The sequence below is a fragment of the Struthio camelus genome, chromosome 1 (assembly GCF_040807025.1).
Source record: "Struthio camelus isolate bStrCam1 chromosome 1, bStrCam1.hap1, whole genome shotgun sequence".
Lineage (NCBI taxonomy): Eukaryota > Metazoa > Chordata > Aves > Struthioniformes > Struthionidae > Struthio > Struthio camelus.
In genome coordinates, this window is record NC_090942.1 from 209,340,124 (window position 1) to 209,361,380 (window position 21,257).

The 21,257-nt window shown below is 38.9% G+C and overlaps 1 protein-coding gene across 1 annotated transcript in view; it reads left to right on the forward strand.

Moving 5' to 3' along the window:
* Nucleotides 1-5,727: 5,727 nt before the first annotated feature.
* PGR (progesterone receptor) overlaps nucleotides 5,728-21,257 on the forward strand; it is a 46,534-nt gene continuing 31,004 nt past the window's right edge. The window contains exons 1-2 of the mRNA XM_068930399.1: nucleotides 5,728-7,726; nucleotides 9,255-9,406. Coding sequence (XP_068786500.1) covers nucleotides 6,453-7,726; nucleotides 9,255-9,406 — 1,426 coding nt within the window. The 5' untranslated portion in view covers nucleotides 5,728-6,452. The remainder of the gene's footprint in view (nucleotides 7,727-9,254; nucleotides 9,407-21,257) is intronic.

Here is a 21,257-nt window from a genome sequence, read left to right on the forward strand (position 1 = left end):
ACAAATAAAGCTAAATTAAATAAATTATAGGACTTCTGTCCCAGAGCAGCTATCACTTTCATGAATATAACTCAGTGCACATCTATTTTCCCCGTCTTTGGACAATTTGTAAAGACAAAATGTCTCTGAGCCTACTTCACCTCCTGTATTAATATTATCCCCGAGGCACCTTAGTGCCTGAGTGCAAGAAATAATGAAATGTACACTGTGATTAGCTTCCTTTTCCTCATTTCCTTTTATAACACTGTTGTTTACTTCCTCCGATTCATATTGTGCTGTTGGCAGATGCCTTTGCCTCTTTGCATTGGTTACAGGCCACCATTGTATTTAGTAAGCCAACAATTTTGATAGTATACAAATCTGATGGTTTAACTTAAACTAACAAAACATCTGACTACAGACCACAGAGATTAACTATTCTGTGGTAGTCCCAGACTCAGAGAAGGGACATATGTTTACAGTGCACACTTTCCAAAATATGATTTTTGTAGAATTTTAAACTATTCTAGTAGAACACATTGACACTGCATTTTAAGGATTTAGGACTGTATTCGGGCCTCTTATTTTGGGCATCAATCTTGGACTTCGCACTGCCAAAGAACTAGGTTACAGCTCTTATTTAGAGTGCTTCAGATCACAGAAGTCTTTTGTATCTTTAATAGAAAGAGATAAGAGTCTCTGAAGAGCTCGAGAAAATGAACCGAACTGGTTCAGTTAGTATATATCTGTGACTGTTATCTGACTACAGAAGGCTGATCACCTGGCTTAGATGTGAACATTTATGATCAGATCACATCTCCGGTGTTGGATGCTTTCATGACTTAGCTACTACTTCAAAACTGATGATCTCTGATAAATGCTTGTTTAAAGTCTGCTGGTATGCCCATTAAAGTGGAATTTAGCAGTCTGGCTAGGGATCTAAATATGTTTAGAACAGAGAATGCAATCACAGAAGTACACATTTCCAGCATAACATATCAAAAAAGTATATTTTTTTGGATTTATTCTACACTAAATGCTGAAAATGTAGGTTATTGTTGTAGAGTAGGAATTGCAAAATGCAGTCACAAAGCTATTAAATTTTTTTTACAAAAATTTGTTTTCCGTCACAGAAGCAAAAGCCTCTAAGCCTCTCCTATAATCTCTTATGTCTCAAGTGCTAAATTTGCTCCTCTGTTTTTCTAGACCATGAGCTCATAAGCTCTTTGGATCAGATATTCTCTCTTTGTTTAAAAAAAGTTGATGACAATTTTGGTTGTACAACTTTTTCATTAAGGACCTGGATGAAGGGACAGAGTGCATCTCAGCAAGTTTGCTGATGATACAAAACTAGGAGGAGTGGCTGAGAGACCAGAGGGCTGTGCTGCTATCCAGAGGGACCTCTCCAGAGGCTGGAGAGCTGGGTGGAGAGGAACCTCCTGAAGTTCAACAGATGGAGTGTTTTCTGCAAGTCCAACTTGCTGCTTCTAATGACTTGACTACTAAAATTTTACACTAACAAATCCATGTGGTTTTTAAATATCTGAAAATTCACCAGAAATGGAGAGGTTTACTACTTGCATTATTCGTTTAAATGTTAATAATCATATCTTCCTTATATTCTCCATTATCGTTTCTAATTTCATTTTTATAACCCACTAAATATACTCAATTATTTAATGTAACAATTATGCTGAAATACCATTCTTTAAAGAAAACATTCCTGGTTCTTTATCTGTAGAGCATATATAGGACTTTGATTTACATTAACTTCATGTAATTTCCACGAGCTTTTATTGGAAACTTTTTGGTATTCTCTTCTTATTGTTCTGCCCATAGCCTTCATTCACTTCCTTTGCCATGAGATACTTTCACATCATTTTGATGCTTTCCCTGATATTACTTTGATATCAGTATTGTTTTCCAAGAAGAACATTTAATGGTATGTGCTATCAAATTTATTGACATTATAACATCATTGTAATTTTGTTACGACAGGTTGCAATCAGCTTTATGGAAAAATACATAGATTTTCATATGACATTTCCCCAGCACAATTTCTATTTTTTTAAATGCTAATTTTCATTTACAAACCATTAAAATTTTGTTTCAACATTTTCTAAAATAAAGATTTTGCAAAGAAGCAGGTATTTTTGCATCTTTGTAGTTTTTAATGAAAGTGACATTTTAAATTCGTATCAAAAAATGACCTTTTTATATTCAGTAAATTTTTACTAAAAGCAAATCAAATAGAATGAATAGATTTTTACTTCAGAATAGTCCTATTTCAGATCAAACTGTAAAGCATATTGGAGGGTTTAATTGCCACTATTGTATTTACTTCCAATTCAAACAAAAGCTTAAAAATGTAGTGTTTGGGAGCTCAGACTATTTTTTGACTATTTGCTAGCTCTGTTGAAAACTATGGAAGTAATTAAAGCTGCACTTAACATGATTTCTCAACTATTTTGCTTTGCAACACATTTCTTGTGTAAAATGTCAAGATATAATAATGTCATTGTACTAACAACTATCATCATTGTAATGCTGTAAGATTGAATTAATTTTTTAAGCAGTTCCTGAGCATTTGTTTGAACATTCAACCTTGTATTTTTAAGAACTAGGAAACTTCCATAGAACCTCCAAAATATTTAAAATAGTGATGTTGTTTTAAAAAAGAAAAATGAAGTATGAAAAAACAAGAAAAGTACAACCTTCTCAAAAAGGTACTACATATGTCACAACATCAAATTTTTTCTGTGACTACCTTTTCTTAAAATAATCTTGAAGCATGGCCTGAAGGTCGACAAAGTCAATTTTTCTCAGACTAAATACATGTTTTGCATTTATGTTAAAAGCACTGTGCCCCAAAGTTAGTATCTTAATTTTTAAATTTGGGAAAGGACACATTGATTGTACCAGAAAGCTTGAATTACTGGGTTAGTCCCTATATGCTGTTCTTATAGTGGCCACAGCATCGTTTTTCAAAGGCTTTTTGAGAATACATCTTAGAAGGTAAAAATAGTGTTTGAAATATTCCCAGTTAATCAATGCCTGAAAATTTTGCTTTATTATCATTTATGTTATAATATAGAATCACAGAATGGTTGAAGATCTGGAGATCTCTGGAGATCATCTAGGCCAACCTCCCCTGCTCAAGCTGGGTCCTCTAGAGCATGTTGTGCTGGACCTTATCCAGATGGCTCTTGAATATCTCCAGGGAAGGAGATTCCACAGCCTCTCTGGGCAACCTCTTCCAGTGTGTTGTCACCTCCATAGGAAAGAAAATTTTCCTCATGTTCAGATGGAACCTCCTGTGTTTCAGTTTCTGCCCATTGTGTCTTGGCCTGTCGCTGGGCACCACGGAGAAGAGTCTGGCCCCATCCTCTTGACACCCTCCCGTCAGATAATTATACACATTGATCAGATTCCTCCTCAGGCTTCTCTTCTCCAGGCTGGACAGGTCCAACTCTCTCAGCCTTTCTTCAGAGGAGAGATGCTCCAGTCCCCTCATCCTCTTTGTAGCCCTCCGCTGGACTCTCTCCAGAAGCACCATGTCTCTCTTGGACTGGGGAGCCCAGAACTGGACACAGTACTCCAGATGTGGCCTCCCCAGGGCTGAGGAGAGGGGCAGGATCACCTCCCTCGACCTGCTGGCAACACTCTGCCTCATGCAGCCCAGGAGACCATTGGCCTTCTTGGCCACAAGGGCACACTGCTGCCTCATGGTCAACTTGTTGCCCACCAGGACTCCCAGGTCCTTCTCCGCAGAGCTGCTTTCCAGCAGGTCAGCCCACAGCCTGTAGTGGTGCATTTCTCCCCGCAGGACCCTTTCCTTAATCCTGTCATCTGTGGCTCTTTACTTTTCTTTGGCCTGAAGCAGTAAGGAGGAAAATCACTGTAAGAAGACAAATCTTTGGAGCATATTTCTGTAAAAAGGCAGGCTATGAATGGTGTATTCAGTTGGGGAAGTGGAAATGGGGATACAGTGGGAATAAACAGACATGAAAACTAGCTGACTGTGCATTACAGTATCAGGGGAAATTCAAAATGAACATGGCCCGGATGCTGGAGATGAACTTCTGTCTCTTCTGAGAAAAGGAAGGCTTGGGAGAAGGGACAAACATTGTAGCATGAAAAACAGAAACTCAATAGCCAGAGAAGCCTGTCAAATTATTTGTTTTAATGTCTCAAAATAGTAGCTTTTGAGCCCATTCTTTTAACCTCTATTTCACTGATAAGTTTTTGGAAGTCATCTTATTTTGTGTTTGCTACTTACTGATTAAACAGTTCTTTCCTCTACCATTTCAACTTTGTGAGACATTTCTGTTCAAAACTTTTATTCCTAAATATAACATGTATATTTTAACATGCAGTATACTGTTGAATCTCCTGAGTATATACAGATGCCTACGTGACATCTGAGTTTTAAAATGTGAGCTCTTATCCTGATACAGTAATGTTTTTTAAAACAAACAGAAAAGAAAAATTAAAGATTTTATCCTACTTCTTAAAGGAATAAAAGCAGACGCCAAAAACAGCCCATCAGCCACTGGTATTTGCCCAGAATAAAGTTAAATGTACGTACCACGTTGAACAAAATCTGTCTGAAGCCGCTGCTTCTATAAAGTAGTCCTGTATGATTTCTGCTACGTTAGCTTTTAGAACACTGCTAATTTCTATAATTTATATATACATATATATTTCTCTCCCAAGAAGCTGTCCTTCTCAGTCCAAACATATTTTAAAGGAAAAAAAAAAGAACTATTTCATGGTGAACAGAGTTTTTGGAAAAGATGTCTTTTCTGAAAACTATGTTCTATTTACATGCAGAACATAAATAGCAAACATGTAACAGAGTACACTTCTCCATGAACCAAAAATATCCTGATTCTACTCAGTCACAAGGGCCATTCCGAGGCTATATTTACACTTAGCATCTTTCAAGGCAGGTTTCTTTTCTGAGACTGTTATTTAAAGCAAATTATATTAATTGGTTTTACATAATAAATATTTATCTTACTGAATGGAATGAGTTCTACCACCAAGCCAGCTTTTTACACAAAATGCCAATCAGCTATTAGCAGGTAAGAACTTCTTGGTTGCAGTCAACTTGTACCGGATTATAACTTGTTATATTCACAGTAGCCAGCCAGCCTCGGCAAAGTAGGACTATTGACAGGGTCCTCTTATTATTCATCCTGACAAAATAATTAGAGGAAAATATTAGAAGCAAAGAAGGTCCCATTATCCAAATATTTTGTTCCAAGAGCCTTATGTTTTCTCTGGATGAAGAACAGAGGGTACTTTGGAGGCCCCTGCATGTAATATGAAGAGCTTTGAAATGCCTTTGCTACCAGAAGATGGAAGATTTATCAGAGTTATCCCTAAAGAGGTCAGGTAAATTACAACACACATTTGAAGGGGAGGGTGAAAACAGATGTATGGAAGACTATAGACGTGGCAAATAGGTGAAACTTGTTTGGCTCTCTCTGCTCCAAAACTGTGACCTTCCCAACCTGCTTGTAGCCTTGAGGCCAGGCAAGAGTTGCATTTTTTAGCATGGCAAAGCATGAAGATGGGGCACCAGCATAAAAGATAAGTGAAAAGGGATTAGTAGGCGGAGGGGAAGCCAGGCAGAGGGGAGAAGTCGGCAGCGCAGCCCTGAGGCACAAGGAGACAGAAGCGAGGCGAGGGAAGGGAGGACGAGGGCGTGCAGGGCAGAGGCGGGGCCAGGGCGCGCAGACAGCAGCTGAAGAAAGCTGCTGGGGGAACCTCGGCGCCCGAGACGGCAGCGACGAAAGGGGGAGAGGGGCCCGGCTTGCTCCCGGCGCCGGCCGAGGGGGGGCACAGCGGAGCAGCGGACGGCGCCGGGGCAGCCCGAGGCAGCGCAGCCGGTGGCGGGGGGTGAAGGAGCCTGGGCACGGGCAGGGGGCGAGCCTGTCCGCAGCGGGGCCCCGCAGAGGCAAGGGCCCCGCTGGCGGGGGGAGCCGCCGCCCGGCACTTCGGCGGGAGAGAAGGGCGGGGGAGAGGGGCGTGGTGAGGGCGGCGAGCCCCTTCGCGCCGGGCGGCGAAGGAGGGAAGCGGGCGAGGAAAAAGACAAGTGCGGAGCGGGCAGTTGCCGGGAGACTCGCCCGGCGGAGCGCGGGGACGGCGGCCGCCCACCCGCGGCAGCAGGAGGCTGGCGGGGCACCTGCTCTCCCCTCCCGCCCGCCGCTTACACTCGCTGCCCCTGCAGCGTCTTGCACACGCTCTGTTCGGTTTTGCTCTTTAGGACAAGACAGCCCCTCTCCCTTTTATCGCCTTCCCGAAGGCAGCGGAGCCGTGCATGAGCCGCCCTCACTGAGGACAGAGCCCCGCAGCCTGCGCCATGTGAGCAGGACCGGCGCGGCCGCAGCCGTCGGTGAGGTCCAGGATGTGAGGAGCAGCCCTGCCCCGGCAGCAGCTCACCGGCGTCTCAGCGCAGGGACAGCATGACTGAGGTGAAGACTAAAGACCCTAGAGCACCTTCGTCTGCCAGAGACGGGGCGGTCCTGCTGCAGGGCCACCCTAGCCGTGACCCCTTCCGCAGGGAAGCAGAGGCCATCGACATCTCCCTGGACGGGCTGCTCTACTCCAAAAGCAGCGACGACGAGGAGGACGAGGAGGAAGAGCCGCGGAAGCAGCCGGGGGAAGAGGACCAGGACTCCCTGTCGTACCGGCCAGGGAGCGGCTCCCTCTCGGATAAGGACTCCCTGGACAGCGTCCTCGACACCTTCCTGGCCCCCGCGGCTCATGCCAGCTCCGCCGTCGCCGCGGTGCCGTGGTCCTTCTTCGGGACGGAGATCTCCGAGGTGCCCAGCGCGCCGATGAGCCGCTGCTCCGAGCAGAAGGCGGGAGAAGCAGCCCTCGGGGCGGCGGCGGCGGCCGGCGCGGCTCCGGCGCCCGGCCCCGCGCAGCCCCCGCCGCGGCCTGCCCCGCTGTGGCCGGGCGGCGAGGCCCTGGCCGCCGCTAAACCGCGGCCGGCGGGGGGCGGCGCGGAGGGGCCCGCCGCGGCCCCCAAGGGCAAAGCCCCGGGCCTGGCGGCGCTGCCCGGCGAGGAGCGCGGCTTCGCCCTCGGCAGCCGGCTGGATCCGGACGCCGGCTCCGGCGGCAGCCTGGCCCCAGCCCCGGTCCCAGCCCCGGCCCCGGCCGCCTCTCCGCCGGCAGCGGAGCCCGGGCAGGATTATCTGCACGTGCCCATCCTGCCCCTCAACTCTGCCTACCTGGCGTCGCGGACGCGGCAGCTCTTGGACGTGGACGAGTACGAGAGCGGCGCCTTCGGCCAGCGCGCCTCGCCCGCCGCCCCCGACTTCGCGGACTTCGTCTACCCGCCGGCCGACGCCAAGGAGGGGCCCTTCGCCTATGGCGACTTCCAGCCCGCTCTGAAGATCAAGGAGGAGGGCATCAGCGTCCCCACCCCGTACCTGGGCGCCAAGGGCGCCGGCGCGGCGGGCTGCGCCGACTTCGCGCCGCACGCGCGGGCCAGCCAGGACCCCTCGCTGGAGTGCGTCCTCTACAAAGCGGAGTCGTCCCTTCTGGCCGGGGCCTACGGGCCGGCGGCGGCGGCGGCGGCGGGGCCGCCCGACAGCCTGCCCTCCACCTCCGCGGCGCCGCCGGGCCTCTACCCGCCGCTCGGCCTCAACGGCCACCAGCCCGTGGGCTTCCCGGCGGCGGTGCTGAAGGAGGGCTTGCCCCAGCTCTGCCCGCCCTACATCGGCTACCTTCGGTAAGGGCGAGCGAGGGCCGGAGGCGGGGCGGCGCGCGGCCGTTGGGCGCGCGGGCCACCGTTGGGCGCGCGGGCGGGGGGCCGCCACCCCGGCCGCAGCCGTTGGGCGCGCGGGCGGGGGGCCGCCGCGCGGCTCCGTGAGCGGTAACGGTCGGGTGCGCCCAAGCGCTTTTCTTCCCGAGGGGAGCGAAATCGGAGCGGCGTGGCGCCAACGCGCTTGCTGCGAGAGAGAACGGATTCGCAGGTGAAGCCGCCCCTCTGAGTGCTTTCTGCGCTCCCTACTGAGGAGGGCGAGTTTTATTGCCGTGTAAGGCGTTGCGTCTTGAGAGTGCTCTTGGAAGATGGCCTAAGTAATGAGCGGTACTGAGGTGACTAACTAAATTTTGCTTGGCTAAACTCCATTTGAGATTTTTAGGAAGCAATTATAGATAGATTATGTATTCTCTGTGCTCTAGGAAATCGCAGTTCTTGTGTGAAGTGAGCTGTGATGCATTTTGCTGTGTTGAATTTTATTTTTGCAACTGATACTCTTTTTTAGATCTTTCGGGCACAACTCTGGTTTGAGAAAAATAACATTTTTATCTTTATAATTGTTCATTACCACATAAGGTCTTAACAAGTAATCAGTTCCAAAGAGGAGAGGAGCGATGTATTTTGCAGACTGTCTTAATTCACAGCTAAATAATATTTATAAATGTCTAATTATTCTCTAAAATACATATTCCTAATTTGAGGAAAAGCAGTTAATTTCACATAAAAAAGGAACCTGGAACATTTCAAATATGTATATAGATTTATTAGAATGAAGTGGCTTACTGTGATTCTAAGATATTATGCATTACATAGGAAAGTATAAAAAAAAAATATACACAATACTACAGTCCAAACAGAAATCCTTAGATTTTTAAAAACATTAGGATTAACTAGATTAGTTTTTTTCTTGCCAAGACATTTGGAAGTACTTTTCTTAACTTTCCATAAGATGCCCATGAAACTAGTTACTGGTCAGAACCCTGCAACTAAATGGGAGGAGACAAACTGGTTAGTAAAGATTTTTCTAGTGGAGATGAATTGTTCCCATGTAAAACGGGCTTTTGAAATTCAATTTACTTCTATTTGATTCTATCTCTGTACCATTCTGTGCTGAGGAAAAAATATGAAAAGTAATGGGACTTTACTCGTAAGAGTTGTTGCTCTGAGGAAGATGAACATTCTAACAAGTTCCTAGATTTTACCTTCTTTAGCTAATGAAGGTTAGAATACTGCTTTGCCCACTATGTTAGCTTTCAATGACTTAGCATCTTTTATAAAAGTACCTTTTATCCTAGGGTAGACAAATCCTTAAATGGAAATGCAGTGATACTTGAATTTCCTTTCGTTTTTCTTCTTGTCCTTCTGAAGTTTGGCTACAACTTTAAAAAGGAAATTTTAAATATAAAACTGGTTAATACAGGTCACTCTCACAAATTAACTGTTAACTGTCATAAATCTAGATATTTAATTTCTCTCAATTCTTTTCCTTTTAAAGGCCTGATACAGAAACCAGCCAAAGTCCTCAATTCAGCTTTGAATCCTTACCCCAGAAGATTTGTCTAATCTGTGGTGATGAGGCATCTGGTTGCCACTACGGAGTACTTACCTGTGGAAGCTGTAAAGTCTTCTTTAAAAGGGCAATGGAAGGTACTATATGAGGCCATTGTACCTAGTTACTTGAAATATATCTTTCTAAGCATTGCTAAGAACATAACTTTTTTCCATCGCTGAGACAGATCTTTAAAAGTATTAGCAGTGCAGTCAGTTTTTGTTTTGGCAACTCTCTTTAAAGTATTGCAGTGAATACTAAAATCTTTCTTAATTGATTTTACTAGCATTGTTTGTTTTTTTTGTTGTTTACTATTTATCATTTACTCTTTCTGAGTAGGCAGAGGTTCATAAAAATCTTTCATATTACACAGTTTAATATAAAAAGTTTGAATGCTAGTAAAATAAACATTTTATGGGTATGAATTAGTTGCAGAGAGATAAGAATTTATTTAGGCTTCATTCTGTTTCCAAAGTCATGAGGCATTTTTCTTGCAAAATGCAGAATTTGGCTTCCCGAGTTTCATGGAAATATTTCAAGTTTTACTGAACTATTTAAAGTAGTAATAATAATAATAAATAGATTTGGCTTTTGTTCCAGCTAGCCATTAATTAACAAAGTCAAGCTACAGATTCAAAGAGACGATAATACGAATATTTATGTTTATTTTTTCTTTCTGAATTATATTTATGTGACTTGAGGTCATTGTCGATATATGCCTGCTGAGGTTTTGAATATGTACAAATACAAAAGCAGATTTTTTTCTATAGTTCAACCAATGATACGGTGTAACAAATGCATCTATATTTTATGCTCTGTATCCTTTTCTGTGGTTATAATATTACCCATTAGGACTAGGATATTAAGAGTCCTGCTCCATATACTTAACAAAACTATTGTTACAATGTATAGATTTCCTTAAAATAAAAAAATTGCATCCTATGTTTTCTTGTTGTGATATATAGTTCATTCAACTTTATAGAGTTTACTGACCTTAAAATGAAAAGGTTTGTGAGTACTGGGAAATTAAAAGCTTAGGGAAATAAAATGGTTTAGATTTCTTGTTTTTGTTTTAGTATGCTATTATTTTCTACTTTAAGCATATGCACATGTTTTTCTTTACACTTTTAGTGTAAGGACACTAGACTATGTGGACTATGTGGAGTTAATGCAGCATTTTTTACTCCAATACATTTAATGGGGTAAAGAGTTGGGAAACATATATGTTTGGTTCCAGTGTGGGAAGAACTTGGCTCTTAGGTCACCCCTAGACATACACTTTAGTTTCTTTGGCTGTGTTAATCTAGTCTCTTGGTTTAGCTTTGCACACTTCGCTTTTGTTTCTTTTAGTAAATAGGCCATATACTTTATAAAAGAAAAAACAAACCCAGGAAATGAAATTTTAAGAATGAGTATAATTTATAAATGCTATATTTTAACAAGTTTTATTATTCACTTTTCAACTCTACAGTAATATTTTTTTATTTTTCTATTTGAATTTGATTCTATCACATTTAAATTTGTTAAACCTCTTTCCTAAGCTAGTATCAATAGTTCTGCAGAAGGTGAACCTGCTCAAAAATGCTTTTTATTAATGTTCAGCATAAATATTTCAGTGATAAATATTAAGAAGACATATAAACTGGTAGTAGAAATGTCTTAATTGAAGGTTGTTTTCACTTACTATTTATGCAAAGTCTGTATTTGTAGAATCTTGTAGAAAGTGAAAGAAATAGTCAGCACAGTTGTACAAACAGGATGCTTATGTTTTACAAAACATCTTAAAATTCACCATTTTTAAGTGATTGCAAAGAGTGGGCATATTATGAGGAAGGACATTTGATTTCTTTAATAAGAATATTCAAAGAATGGACAACTATCTCAGAAAGTGGACTATAACAAGAAAAATTATAGCCCATTGAGTCTTAAGGGAAAGAATGACACAAATAAGCAGCATGAGCAAGATGATCAGATACTGACAGAAATAAGCAGCATGAGCAAGACAATCAGATACGTAGTTATACATAGTTACCTGGCTTTATGTAGAAGGTGCAAGTCTGTGGAGAGTTCATTAAAGAGATGGACTTCTCATTTTAACTGAAGTATGGAATATAATTAGCAGCATTGAAATAAACTCATGTATGGATAGATGCCTGGTTTCTCTCTAATTTGGACTTAATATACTTAATTTTCATATAATTTGATATCACAAGTAAAGGTGACAGAATACTGTTCAGTAAGAAAAAATAGAATATTTTTATTGCAAATACAATAGAAAATGGTATTAAAAGCTTCACAACAGTAAGTGTGTAAATTTAGTTGAGCATATTTTTAATGTAAAATATCCCTATACCTATCATTTCATGAAGTGAGACTGCATTATTTACCTTTTTAAAGTCTTAGGTAGTACTATTACAGACATGGTTATTTTGTTTTTTAAATAATAGTTCTTGCAAATAAGATGTTAAACTTTATGAGTGCAAATTCACAGTTACAACTCTAGATATAGTGATAAGTACTTGTACAAAGCAGGAGCAATTAAAAGAAAATTAGAAATAGCAATTTGCTACTTGTTGGATTTTCTGTGTGTAGATGACTTTTTTATATATTGTGAAGCTTTCACAAGCATAAATTAAAAAAAAGAGACAAAGTATAGCGGCATATAATTTGCTGACTATTTCTATTTAAAATGTCAATTTAATCTCGGATATGTTGGCCGTTTCGAGTCTAACAGCATATGTCATCTTCCTGTTCATTCACCATTTATTTTTACTCTCCTTTAGTGTGTGGAAATTACTTTATTAATTAAATGCCCCCTTTGTGTTAAAAGGGGCCATTACACTATTCAGAAAACTCCATTTTTCATTTCTAATTTTTCAAAATAAAAGTCAAGTCACAATATTCAGAATGAATAATTATTTAAAACTATGTAGGTGAGCCTAGAAATGTTTCTAACACTAAGTAAGATTTAATTATACATTTGACTGTAACTAGCAAAGATATACAATATAACTAACAATTTTCACACTTTAACAGTGGACCAGAACTGTATTAAGATCACTAAGATGAAAATGTAGATTTAGAATTAAATTATTTTAGAATGTTAGCTGGCAGTGAGTTGTTAAATATAGTGAATGTTTGTTGGCAGTGTATTGTAAAATATGATGGATAGTTTCAGTTGTTTGGGTTCTTGGCTTCACGTACGTTCATGTATACATAAAGAAGAAGATGTTAATGCAACATGTATTTTTTACACTAAACAGAATCTTGAAGAGAAATAGGTTAAAAAAGGTCAATTCAATTCCTTAGAAAAAATATTCCTTTTCCAATAGTCTATGAACTAATTTTTGCCCAGTTTTAAGCCTTGGTGCATGTTACAATATTTGTAGACCGTAAGCTTCATATTTCCGAAAGACTTTTAAGGGAAAGACTATGATTAGAAGATATATAGTACAGTTTTCAGACTCTGAGGAGCAGTTTTTAAATCATCTGGACAAAAAAATTTTGAGTGCTTTTTTTGGGAAAGCATAATAAAGCAGGAAAAAAATTAATGCTGGAAGGGGGAAGGATAGATAAGGATAAGCTAAGGGGCAAGAATAGCTAAGGGGTCAATATGCTGGGTTGTTTTGTTTTGTTTCAGGAAACATCACCTTTCTTGTCAGTGAGTTGAGAGTGACTGGCATTTTAGAGTTATCAATCAAAAAATATTCAGCGGTAGTAGTTACAGTGTTTTCAAATAAGTAGAATTAGTGTAATTTTAAAGTGACTTGCTGTTGGTGACTGGGAATTTTTTAAGTGTCACCAATAGATTTAGTTCATGGTCACACAAAATTGGGTATAATATTTCTAATCAAGGTTAGGAGTATAAGAATTAAGCAGGGGAACACTTATGTTTTTAACACTAAATTGCCAGAGTCATTAATGATATCTTTTAAAGATATTTTCACATATCTTCACAGTGATTAAATTGCTTGTGTAAAAGGATAGTAAAACTTATGTCCTGGAGAAGAATGAAGTGCTTTTCAATTGAAAGTGTCTCCTTTGCCATTGTTTTACTGATGAAAAGTGGAAATTGCCTAGATCCTGGCAAAAAATGCTGTCTTTCCTGTACAAAGACCTACTTCTTATTTTTGTTTTATATTCTTTGTATAAGATGTTCAGTTCTCGACATCCTTTGTTTATATTACTTTGACATGTAATGAAAAATAGTTGCCCTACCTAAAGAGTTTGAGGCCAACATTACTGTGTATTACAACAGATGTGTAGAAAGCTAACTATTAGTATATTTAAACTCTATAACCCTTTGGGGTGCTATTATAAAATCAGTCTAGTGATTATGTAGCAAATTTATCTGCTTTTTAATATGTGCTTCAAGTTCACGGTAACGGTGATGTACAAATAATAGTACTGGGAAACAAGCTCAACCATAAGCGCTAGCTAACACTTTGCTGCCAAAGTGTGAACTTTCATTTTCTCTGAGACCTGATTTGACAAACTCTACTTTTTGGAAAGTAGAGCTTTCAGTAAGAGTTTTCACTTATGTAATATGGAGAGATATGGATGGAAGAAGGTACTGAAATAAGAATGAGTTACAGCTACACAGCTGAAAGTCTGGCCATCACTTCAACCAATCTTTTTGATAAACTTTATGGGACTCACATTTTGTATAGCCAGTTTTATGATGACAGTGTGATTCACTACATCCTGTAGTGAAATGCTGTGCATAAGGAAAACTGCCAAATGTGTTTTTCCATAGCTTAAGAATGTAAAACGATATGCCAAATAAATAACAACAACAACAACATCTAATAGAAAGCCCTCCTTGGAAAGACAATGAAATGGAATGCTGTAGAAACCCTTTCGGCTGTGAGATTGATTGGGAAGCTGTAAAAAGCTCCCGTGTTTCCTAACTCTGCAGGGATTTCCAATTGTTAATCCAGTTTTCCAGACTGGGTCCCAGAATTTGGTACAGTGTATACCATGGACATGATAGTAATGAAGGTTTTATGAAATAGACAAAACATGCATACTGCAAGTTGAGAGATGAAAATACTTTTCACTTAATATATAATGATACCAGATTTAATATTATTAAAACTATTTTATTATGTGCATGACCAGAAAGTATTAATGTGAAGCCTGCTAGGTGCATTCCCAAAATCACACATACAAAGTCACTGCATTGAAGGTCATAAAATTCAACTGGTAGAAGTCTCTCTTCTGTGAGGACAAAATTTTTTTAACATCAAAAGGGCAAGTAGGAAAATCTATACTGATACATAATTGTATATCTTTGTATTTCTGACTTGAAAAATATTTATCTTTCAACAATTTGACAAACATTAATTTGCTGAATTGATTTGTGTGAGGCACAACGATCGAGTGAGCTAACATTGCATTCATTCTGGTAGTTTGGTCATTATGCTAATGCTGGGCTTCTTACTATATTGTCTTTGTGACTTCTTATTACTGGTTTCCTGATAGATGTGGCCTAGAGCATAATCGGTTGTAGAAATGCTAATTATTAACGTTTGGGGGCTTAATTTTACGTAGTATATTTAGAAGCAGTGTTGAATATTGTGTTAAAAATGTTTTCAGGTGGAATAGAAGTTATTTCAGGTAGTGTAAAACTGCTTGCTTTACAAACCACCAGCAACGGGCTGTTCAATATTGCTCTGATTCCTCTGTTCTAGTTTTAGACATGCATGATATCAGTAACCTGAGTCACTTACCTTAAGTTCACTTTACAGTGAATGGAGAGAAATAGAGACTTCTAGGAAGTGATTCACTGACTTATTTTAGAAGTCTCCTTAGGATGAACAGTACTCTAACAGTGACTATTTCTTTACCCTGAGTCTAAAAGGAGTATGAGGTGATGTACAGGGTCTGCATTTGATGAGATGAATCCCACTGACGTTACAAAGGTAGCTAGTAGTTTTTTTGAAGTCAAACTATTATCTTCTGAAAATATGTTAAGGTTTGATGGTGTTAGTCACCTTAAGCTGTATGCCTATCTGTTCCCCCAAACTGATGATGTACTAATAAGGAAATTCAGATGGTTCTTTAGAAACTTTTGAAACAAAGTCTCCACAATGTGGCATTTATATGTTATAGTCTGGCATTATGCACAAGGATATCTGTCTCCACTTCCAAGTTGTCTTGATTGTGCCTAGTCACAACTCCTGTGCCTTTTAAAAGTGGCTGTTGCTTAATATTGGTTAATGTCTAAGTGCATTTCAACAACCTGAAATCTTTAGCAGTTCAAATACAGAAAGAATTACGTGCAAACATTGGGATCCAGGAGAATATTCCTCTCATTCCTCTCTTCTTGTCCAATAATTATGTCAACTTCCATAATTCCCCAAGACAATATTTTATATGAGATTTGTTGCACAAAGCCTTATGCAAAAAAAAAAAAAAAAAAAAAGCTTCGTCATGGCACTGCACTATAATACTTTCACTGAAATCGGAATGATACTGGGAAAAACAGCTCAGAATCAATGAGAAATGGTAATATTGATTTTTGGAGTTCATGATTGTTTCTGTAAACAGGACTTAATTTTGCTTGATTTTACTTTTTTCTTTAATTTTTCTGTTATAGGGCTCTGTTAAATCAATGAGAAGAGATCTTATTTCATTTTACTTTTCACACATTATTTTGCTCATATCATTTTAGAAATTATGATTTAATTATTCTGCACACTTCATGTGCTTTGATTAATTTATTCTACAAGTTTCATGCCTTTTGATTAACTTTATTTTTGCTAGCAAAAGTGCAGGGGCATTAATCGATGCATGTGTGAATGATTGAAAAGGGAGATCAGAACATGGATGAACAGATTAGGATTTAAAAACAGGAATATAATTTTAACTGTATCCAGAAATGAATGAAAACAAGATAGCTACGTATGTCATAAAAGCAATATGCTCAGGTTACCATCTGGAAAGGTACCTTTGGAAGGAAAAGGACAATGATGTTACAGTATTCACAGGAAGAGGTAGGAAAATTTTGAGATCAGGAAACAGGAAAGGGAAAGAGTCAGACTCAAGGGTATTGCAAACATTGGAAGGAAGTGGTTTGTTGAAGAGAAGAAAGCAATGAAAGATACATAATGATCTGAGAATGCCGCTTTCTTTCTAGAGAAATAAGTTTTATTTAATCTTTTAGCAAAAAAATTGATAGAGAACTGTAAGATTAGAGATTTAAAACCAGCAGACAATGGACTGGAGGAATACCAAGTCTGTTGAAAGAAGAATTACGTGAAAAATTACTCATCAATCTGTTCACTAAAGCAAAATAGAATAGAAAACAATACTCGTTTTGACTTAGGAATAAACGTTTTACAGTTTATTTTGACAAAAATGCAAAATAAAGACATTATTTTGTGTCAGCTCTTTTTTCAACACCTGTAATTAAGGCAAAGGAAATAAAAGACTAACTTCACAAAGATGAAAGAATGCTAATGCCTGTTACACTCAAAAATCCCGTCACATAGAATAGTTCAGGCAGTCGCCTGGGAAGTGAGAGGTATGTACAGACATCTCTAATGCCTTAAGGGGTTCAAACACCCCTTTCTTTCCTTGTAGCCCTGAGCACCAGGCTGTTGGATGACTGGGGGTGGAAGCACTTTTCACTATTTTCACTTTAAACTATATCACCGTCAAGGAAGGAATTCCGGATTATTTCATCTAGAAAATGAGTCTACGATAGGGCATATTCCCAAGTTACTGTCCTACCCGCTCTTTGCCCTCTGTGGTGCATTGAATCCTGAATTCTTTGCTGTGAAGCAGACCTGCATCAGTAGTAGGTCTCTATACCAGCAGAGACTATGGAGTGGTAGTCAGGGCACCTGCTTAAGAGTTTGGAAATGTGAATTTCAATTTCAGTGGACAAAGCAGGAAATTAAATGTGAATCATCCACTAACTATTAGGCTATTTTCTAAAAAGGACCATCTCTCACTTTCATTAGCTACGTTTTTATGCAATAACAGTTCAAAGTCCATGTTCTAAGAAGGGTCTACTGCTGTAAATATGTGAAGTTTGCTAGCACTGTTGCTGCCAAATCAGGTCTCTGAGGCTGACATAGTGAGTAAAATTTTTTGAGTAGCGGGTTAAAGCAAAGATCATGGTAAGATCCATGGGGGATGCGGTTTATTGTTAAGTGGTTAGAAACTAATTCTCACTTCAGTGGCTTCTCCATTTTTGGAGCAAATGTTAATACAGAAGTGAAATGCATATTAGATAAGTAAAGAACATGATTGGAGATGTATGGAATCTACATTTGCACCATTTTTTTTTTAAATACAGATGGATGAACCTATTTTTCATTTGACTTGTTTTGAGACTTTGTTTTGTTTGAAAACAATATTTTTGGCTTCCATGAGATTCCCTGGCAAGGGGTTGTAAGTTTAATTGTGGGGCAAAAGTTATTCCTTGCTTGTTTTAAACCTATTAATTCAGTTCTTATGGAACAGAGAGGTAAAGAGCATATAGGGAGTAAATTAATGAGCAGAACCAGTAGGCTAGCTCTTGGGGCAGGGTAGCAGGGGAAACATAAGATGACACTGGAAGGTATATATAATTGCCAATTAAGAGTGATATAAAGTGAGAGAACCAGTTATGCAAGAAAGAGGAAAAAAAATGAAAAAGTACTTTTATTTACATTCAGGAGGAACTGAGCGTTTGCAAACAAGTGTATTGTTTTGGTGCAGAATGGCAGCAGTTCAGCACAGATGCACTTGCACAAGTAACTAACTGCCTGCAGTTGATACCCTTGGTGCAGGTAAAGCTTTCCATTTTTGATATTTTGCTTATCTGCAAAATCTTGGCAATTCATTAATTCCCTACAGTGATCGTAAGTAAGTGACTTTACAGTATATCGGTAAGCTAAGTTAGTAGTGCAGTTTCGAAAGACACCGTAGGTGCTGCTTCCGGCATTATTTGGATTAAAATTTCTTGAGTACTGCAGCACCATCAGTGCCACTTTACCAGAAGTAAAAATTGTGAGCATGTTTGTGTATGCAGACCATTAGCATTTTAACCACTTTCTCATATAAACCTGCCCAATATAGTATTAATCAACACAATGCTTAAAATTGTGGTGGCTTTTTTTGCATTAGGACTTCTGCCTTTGCTAGCAGAGATGGAGTGTGGTGGAGGTTAAGAAAAATGCTATACTAAGAGAATCTAGAACATGTAAGTAACAGATGAAATCTTAAAATGTGAATATTAGAAGAGTAGAAGCAGGAATAACTTTATCGCATCTAGTTTCAAGTATCTTGGCTCATTTCTTATGATCGTGGTACAAAGAACAGAGGGACTAGTGGAACTGCTAAAGCAACTTGGATTTTGTAAACATTAAGAGCAAAGAAAGCATATATAAATTTATCATTTGTTTTAGCCATTTTCTATTTTAAAGTAACATTTCTCAAGTGACATTTAAAGCATTGGAGAAGGTGGTCATTGCTCATTTCATAAATATATTTGCTGCATTCATAAGAGAATTTTCTTCATATTCATGTTCATATTCTTATATGTTCTCTTATTTTATTTTTTGCGGAATTGTTCCTGCTCCTTCCTGACTTGATATTTAGAATACAAGTTAGCCAGTGAGATGCATAAGGCTGTATATCATACTTTTTACATTCACAAAAAAAGGGTCGGCTCTAGATATGAGGTACCTCTTCCTCAAGAACATGAATACCTGCTGATTTACTACTATCATCAGCATCTCTCTCCTCTGTCCAGTATTTTGCCGTATGATTATTACTATTATTGGCCTTATTGATTTTATGACTCCTGCTTTGTTTCATTTTGGTATTTTTTCTTATCATTTTCTCCATATTCTCAATCATGTGCCATATTGGCAGATATTGGACATAGTCCATTTTTTGGTCTTGCAGTGGACATGGGCTACATGGACTAAGACAATGCATGGACTCAAAGGGTTCCCAAAAAAAGGGGTCCAGAAGAGATAATTACTTGGGCACAAAAAAAAAGAAAAAAAGAACCCCAACACCTAACTCCCAATTTACACTTCCTTCATGTGTTCCTTTGCAATTAACAGCCATAAAGCATCAGAATACCATTATGCAGAGAGAGTGTGACTTGCTTCATGTTAGTCTGTGTTAACTGACAGACTCTTAAAACTGCCTCCTATCAAAACAGACAGTGCTTTTGTAGCTAATAAACACAAAGCAAGAGATCAAGGAAAAACTACACATAATCTCAAGGAAGAAGTTCAAAATAAGTGTTTTGTTTCCTAGTCTGCTGCCAAAAGCAAGAAAGAATTATATTTTGGGATTACTTTTGGTAATATTTCCTGCAGTGAAGGAGTCCAAGATTAGAAGTAATGGGAGAAAGTGAAAGAGATGATTTAGTAATGTCTTCTGATTTACTGCATTAGTAAATACTTTTTAAATGCCAGGCAATACTTGAGACAAGTGCTTGTATTTCCCCGTCATTTCGGGAAACAGAAGACAAAAAATGCCCAAACAAGTTGTTCTTAAAACCGTGGGTAAGAAGTACATTAATTATCTTAAAAAAAAAAAAAGGCATAGAGACAAACATATTCCAATTTAAATGGTTTAGCACTGGTTCTTTTTGTTAGAACATTCCTCTTTCTCCTGCATTTTTTCAGAGGATTCATTTTCAGTTTATCTTTTTCCTATGTGGAAAAGTTATTGGGGAACAGTTGCTCATTTTATCATGTGCGGAGAGAGGACTAAATTTGGTTATAAAGAAAACTGAATAACAGCAGCTGAGTAAAATACTGATTTTGGACTTGTTTACATATACTTGACATCAGATGACTAACTCTGGGTAATACTAATCTAAAAGTAAATACGAATGCGAAAGCTGTGCTATTGAGGTTTGTTTTATTTGGAAGTCCATAATAGAAAGGAAGCACCCATGATATTGATAATTCTTGTGGTTTATCCACACTTTTTCAGTCTATTTTATTGCTCTCAAAATACATATTTTTTAATTTTAAATATTTCGTGCTTTCATGCTAGGTACCAGTAAGAAACTGAAAATATAGAAATGAATAGAGGATGATGTGCACAAGCAAGAAGGATTTTAAAATTAAGCCTTAGAGGATAAACCTGGACTTAATTTGAAAGGTTGTGTGAAGATCTGGTTTGATTTCTTTTAACTATAGCTAGATTTACTTGTTCAAAATTAAAATGAATCACAGGAGTGATCATTGTCATACCGAAGCATAAAAGTATACTTTTTCATTCTCTTCAAGTGAAATTTGGAAATTTCATCTAAGTTTGTCATCAAAAGAATGTGAGAACATCAGCTGAATTTTATTTTTTAGCACTACTAGAAGCTAATTTCATTAAAAAGATTCGCTTTTCAATACACAGGAGATAAATCCTGATTTTGAGATAAGTATGGCTTTTAGTTTTGACTTAAATGTTATTTTTTCCTGAAAATTAAACTTTTTTTGCTGAGGTAAAGAAATAACTTCAACATCTAGGAAAAAAGCATAAGCCTTATGTTACAGAAAATAACAATTTATGGAAATTAAATTATCTATTTGTGTCTTTCTTGCTCTAACGGTTTTTTTTGAACGCTTTTTGTGCACTGAGAATTTTCCCTTGGAGCTTGTTTTGCTATTCCAATGATGTTGTTCCTAATAACTTTTTCATTGTTGCTCATAATTTGCAAAAATAATTTTTTTCATTGTAATGAACACCGATTTAGCTTGGGCTAGACTGCTGCATCTTTTTGGAAGCTACTTTTCAAGAAATATGCAACGCATTGTGGAATATATGAACAATCCGAAGTCTAGAAAACATGGAAACTATGTAAAAAGGCTAAATAAATTAGGTTTCTTTAGCACAGAGGACAGAAGATTGATAAATCTGTAATATGTTGCTGTAAGGAAGAAGAGAGTAGTCTGATAGACAGAACGAGAAATAATGAGTTAAATTTCAAGC